Genomic DNA, 5,779 nt, shown 5'->3' with positions numbered 1-5,779 from the left:
GAAAGGGAAAAGCTGGGAGAATGTATTGACTGAGAGAGCCTGACACACAGAAAGCACCGGCTGTGCCACAGAGCTGAGAGGCTTCAGGGAGAGACTGGAGTCCAGCCTCAATCCGGCAAAGGGACCCTCAGGAAACAGCCCAGGAGTTCAACTGGGATTCTGAAAAGCTCCGCCCTAAGAGAAAGGGTGGACTGGAAATAGACCCACTCTGAGAAAAATGAAGGAAGCCCAGAATTCAGAAAACTCAAACCCTGACTGTATTAAAACTATCTACCCCTGGACTAACGGCCTATAAGAAGCAAAATTAAATCCTCTTTGAAGGATAGCAAGATCATCCCAAACCTCAAATGATCTTTATTCTCTTTCATACATAATATATGGCTCTTAATTAAAAGAAAGCAGCTGTGAGATGTCAAATATTGACCAAAAATCAAGAGAAAAAAACAGACCGAAGAATCCAACATACAGGAAATCTAGATATTGTACTAATTAAGACATGGAATTTTCAAATAACTGTGATTATTTCGTTCAAAAAAAATTATTATATCAACATGCAGAATTTGGGCAAGTAACTAGAAACAAAAAATAAATAGAAATTTTAGAATTGAAAAAATACACAGTGGAATTAAGATGAAACCAATAATAAAAGAGAAGAAAATCCTAACTGGTTTAAAAATTAAGTAATACACTCATATGAGAAATTATAAAGAAATCAGAAAATATTTTGAACTGATTGATAATAAAAATACAAATTCAAAACCTATGGGATGTAGGCAAAAGCCATGCGCAGAAAGTAATTTAGAGCTTTAAGGGCAGATATTAGAAAGTAACAAGGCCCAAAACCGTGTGTCAGTATCTGCTCGAGTTGAAGCTATGTATATGTTTTGACACGGCAATTCCACTCCTAGGTGCATAACCAACAAAAATGTGTACATCTGTGCACCCAAAGACATGTGTAGTAGACACATACACTAAGGCATAATTTTTAACTACCAGCAATTCGAATAAACTCCAATGTACGTCGACAGTAGAAGAAATAAAGAATTCATGGTATCTATACGAAAGTGGACTGCTTTACAGCAACAAAAGTGAATGTAGATGAATCTCAAAATGTTGAACAAAAGAAGCCATCAGTAATCCATGGGGTAGCATTCCAATTTCACAAAGTTCAAAGCAGGCAGAAAATCAACTTAGAGTACTGCCAATAAAGGTCACCTAGTGGGCTTCCCTGGTGGCGCAGTGGTTGAGAGTCCCGCCTGCCGATGCAGGGGACGCGGCTTCGTGTTCCGGTCCGGGAAGATTCCACATGCCGCGGAGCGGCGGGGCCCGTGAGCCATGGCCACTGCGCCTGCGCGTCCGGAGCCTGTGCTCCACAACGGGAGAGGCCACAGCAGTGAGAGGCCCGCGTGCCGCAAAAATAAATAAATAAATAAAGGTCACCTAGTGTCACCTTTAGGGAGAAGGATGATGATGAGGGGATACCATGGGGGCTTCTGGGGGCATATGGCAATGATCTCTGTCATGACCTATGTATTGGGTGCATGAGTTTGTTTACTTGGTGAACAGTCTGTGAGACTCCAAAAGTCAAGGGTAAACAAGCTGTGACCTTAACAGCAGTGTGGTCAAAAAGATTTAGGGTAAAGATCGGCAAACAACCCATGAGGAAGTGTGAGGCACTAGGAAAATCTGACCTAGAAAAGGAAGTGACGTGGCGATGTGAACCGTGGGCATCTTGAAATATGAGGCTGTCTGATGAAGGAGCAGCTAGGCTCAACTCTGGACGTGTATTTCAGCACAACGAGGAAAAGCAAGTTTTCCAGACTCTAATTTTGATGCAGTGTACTAACTGCAAATAATAAAACTGCCCAGAAAAGGAACACACTCTCTCAATAGAAAGAACAATCTCCATCACTCACATGTTCTAACAAAAGCAGAAAGACTACCCATCGGGGATAACTGAAAGGGCTCCTGCATTGAATGCAGAGGGCCGATGACCACAAAGGCCCCTTCCAGATTCTAGGCATACGTTCCACGAAGAACCACAATAAAAAAGTCTTACCCTTAATCGCGTAGTGGAGATCTCAGCTTTTAAGATATCAGGGTCATATTTAGTACTGGATGAAGATCCTGAGAATACTTTCAGAGGGAAAAAAGAAAAAAAAAAAAGTAACTTGTACAAGTTGCATAACTAGTTGTCAACTTGGAATTTACAAACTCTAAAAACAACAAGATTTACATGCTTCTGTGGATACTTACTTAACTTTATAACTCCTTTACTGTCATTCATCAGACACCTAAATATAAAAAGTCATCTTCAAACCTTTATAATTTTTTTCAAGAAAAAGGAATGTTATAAAGACCCCAGCGCCTCATTTTCCTCTGAATTTTATATCTATGGATAAAATCTTAGAGAATCTTATTGCAGACCCAGTTTATCAGAGCTTTGCATTATCCAGAAACTTGTAATTTAAGTAGAACTTCTGGGCCCATCACAGATGCTTCTTTAAACAAGACCAGCTCCAGATTATCAATTTCTGAGATGAGAGAGAGGTCGGTCAACTCAGGTATTCAACAGAAACTTCATTCTAGTTAATAGCTCCGGTCTTAGTTTAGTCCCACTGCAAACATTGTACAAGAGTAGCACAAGGGCCAAATTATTTGCCCTGATCTGAAAAGGTAAACATTAATCCCCCACTGAGGAGACTTTTACCTGGAATGGGGTCGAGGGGTTTTACTGAGAAATCTGATGTGTGCCCTCAGCCTCACGTGGCTCTGAGGGACTCTTCCTGCCCGGGAAGGAACAGGACTCAGAACAAAGTCCCACAGAAACCCAAGTGGCCTTCTATTACCTATGACTTGGTCCCCATTTCTCAGGTCTGAACAGCCACGCTGTACTTACAGCTGGTGCGAGAGCTCGACTTTTCCTTGTAGGCGTCATTTAACCGGACGTATTCATCCAGGGCCAGGGCCAGTCTTTGCTCCTTCACATGGTACAGCTCCTTCTGCGTCCTGAGGGCATCCTGAGCCACGGACAGATAGTCCTTGAGCATTTTCTCCTGTTCCCCCCTCCATTGTTTCCTTGGATCTTCAATCTGTGTGGTTTCTGAAAGTATATTAGGTGGGTTATTTTTCAGAATTTAATGATGTTTTTTTGGTCCATTTATTTAAGCTTTCAAAAAAGTAGCCATCTTTATTTCTTACCTCCTTTAGGTAGTTTATTAGTGGTATGAAGTGACTTCTCCAGAAGTGTGATAGAGTTTTTGTTTTAGTTTACCCATAGCCTCCCCATCTCCACCCCTTTCAGGTCCTTGTCAGCAGTTTATCCTCATTGCCAGTCTCTCAGACACAGTGTTGCCTAAGTAAGCACAGCAGCAGGGCTGTGCTCAGGGCCTTCCTTTCAAGAACTCGCTGGCTCCCCAGTACCTTCAGAATAAAAGCCAAGCTTTTATGGCCCTGTATGATCTGAACCCAGCCTGCTTCCCATGCTTCTGTTCACTCAGTACAGGACTCTTGCCAGGCTGCCCTCTACATCAGCAGTACTCAAAGTGTGGTCTGCAGACCAGCGCCGGTCTGTGAACTCTGTTACGTGTCTGTGACAATAAGTACAGATATCAAGAGTAAACATTTTGAAATGTTTACAGCAATTTCATACAGTTATCCTACATCTGTTGACTCTAATAATACTGGGCCTTGCATTTTGCATTTTTTCAACTTTTCCAATTCATTTTTATTGTTATTTTATAAAAATATCAGTCAGTCCATAATGGCTCAGAAATTTTAAAACAAACAAACACAAAGACCAAACCCCGGTCACGGGTTAAGGAGAATACCCTAAGGCACAGTTCTTGGTTCTGCACTTCTGCACACTAGCCTCACCTAGAGAGCTCTAAAATAAATCCCAGACCAATTAGAGTTTCTGTGGGTGGAACCCAGGCAATGGCAGGTTTACAAGCTCCTCCAGTGATTCCCATGAGTGGCTGTGGCTGAGAGTCTGTGCTCTGCAACAGCTCACATACTGCCTCCTGCATGGAATTATGAATTATTCAAAACATCCCATCCTAAACTTGCTCAAACTTGCCTCCCCTGCCTCACCCACTCCTCCCGGAGGGAACCAAAATAAAGGCTCTGGCCCATGCTTTCCCCTTCACTCCTTCTGCCTCCTGACAGACCCAGGTGCTTCCCCACGTGGCCCTTCATGGTGTGATGTGGCCCCCCTCTCTTGGGAACTGTAAGTAGTACAACTCCTTTCGATGGCACTGACCTATTTGTGTTGTCACTCAGCCACCTCTAGAAATTAAATCCCACGTACAATCAAGACAGATGGGTCATACGGGCTGGCCACTGCATGAACATGAGGACCTACCTCTTCCTGACAAGTTAGGATCGGATAATTAACTTATCAATTTTCTGGAATGTCCAGTGGTGTGTACTGTCTTCAAAATGCTTTGTCTGTGACTCTCAACCTTAATGTACCCCAACTCGGTATTTCTGGTTGCCCCTAAGGACTCCAGTGAGTCAAAATGCAGAGAATGATAGTAGACGATCTGCTGTGACCACAATTATCTCCAGTGGCCAGGTTGGCTCTGGAAATGTTTAACCTGGTCTCCAGGGATAAGTGATAACACTACAGTGGTTCAGACGTGAAGCCTGGGTCCCCGTTGGGCCAAGGGAGGCCTGGGTCAGCCAGGGGCACCGCCACCACTGCCTCAGACCTACAGCCCTCCCTTCCGTCAGTGGTTAGAGAAAACATCAGCGCTTTCTCTAAAGTAGTAAGTATTCGGAACACGAATTTTTAAAGATGTAAATACTTCAATGTGCAAAAGAGGCAAATCTCATGTAATTGTGGGGAAAAATACGCTAGAGTCAATGTTCAAAGAAGATATGCAGGAGGGGGCAGTGCTGGACAGACAGCCCCCCGGCCAAGAATCTTCAAGGGCATCGTCACAAGGGGCAGGCTCGGCATCTGGGCAACACGGAGAGTAGACCGTGATCAGCCAGTAAGAGCCTAAACGTCTCCATTTTAAATATTCCTTATAACTCAGGTCTCTGGCTATCCAAACATGTAATATTTACAACCATTTCCAATATTTCTATATATGAATGCAAACTGACTCAAAGCACAGAGAATTCATCCTCTAACAAACAGAAATTTATGGTCTTAACTGTGGATGACCCACAATAATCCTCACCTCCTAGTGTGCACACCCCTGAATACCGGCTAGCGTGAGCGACTTGCTTCGAACGAAGAGCACAAAGAGACTGGGTGTCACTAGAGACCAGGCTACAAGAGGCTGTGACTGCCGTCGTGCCCTCTCTGCCTGGCCCTCCTTGGCTTTTTTGCTCTAGTGAAGCCAACTGCCAGGTTACACGCCATCCTATGCACGTAGCGAAGAGAGGGAGGCGACGGCCGGCAGCAGACAAGGAACTGAATGAATCGTGCCAGCTACCACACAAGTGAGCCTGGAAGCAGGCCTCCTCCGATCATGCCTGGGGGTGACGCAGCCTGGCTCACACCTCGAGGACACACTGTGGGAGACCTGGAGCCAGAGGACCTGGCTCAGCCTTGCTTGGCTTCAGCGCCCGCAGAGACGACGAGATAATAAATGTACCTTGTTACAGTGAGATATATAACTAGGAAACTAACCAAATAAAGAGATGATACAAATTGAAAGTGCGCATGAAAAACTTGAAATGTTCATACATTATAATAGCTATAGCAAGATACATACTTCCAGTTCTCTCTCAATACCTTTAGAGGTTTTACCTAATCATATTTCCC

The 5,779-nt window shown here is 44.0% G+C and overlaps 1 protein-coding gene across 1 annotated transcript in view; it reads right to left on the bottom strand.

The window, feature by feature from the left end:
* Window positions 1–5,779, bottom strand: part of WWC2 (WW and C2 domain containing 2) — a 164,277-nt gene that overhangs the window by 63,189 nt on the left and 95,309 nt on the right. The window contains exons 3-4 of the mRNA XM_007466510.1: window positions 2,900–3,103; window positions 2,060–2,136 (exon numbers count right to left, since the gene is read on the bottom strand). Of these exons, the coding sequence (XP_007466572.1) occupies window positions 2,060–2,136; window positions 2,900–3,103 (281 nt within the window). The remainder of the gene's footprint in view (window positions 1–2,059; window positions 2,137–2,899; window positions 3,104–5,779) is intronic.

Source organism: Lipotes vexillifer, unplaced genomic scaffold (assembly GCF_000442215.2).
Source record: "Lipotes vexillifer unplaced genomic scaffold, Lipotes_vexillifer_v1.1 scaffold951, whole genome shotgun sequence".
In the NCBI taxonomy this organism is placed as follows: Eukaryota; Metazoa; Chordata; class Mammalia; order Artiodactyla; family Lipotidae; genus Lipotes; species Lipotes vexillifer.
The sequence above is the reverse complement of the archived record's forward strand: the minus strand, read 5'-3'. Positions and strand labels throughout refer to the sequence as shown.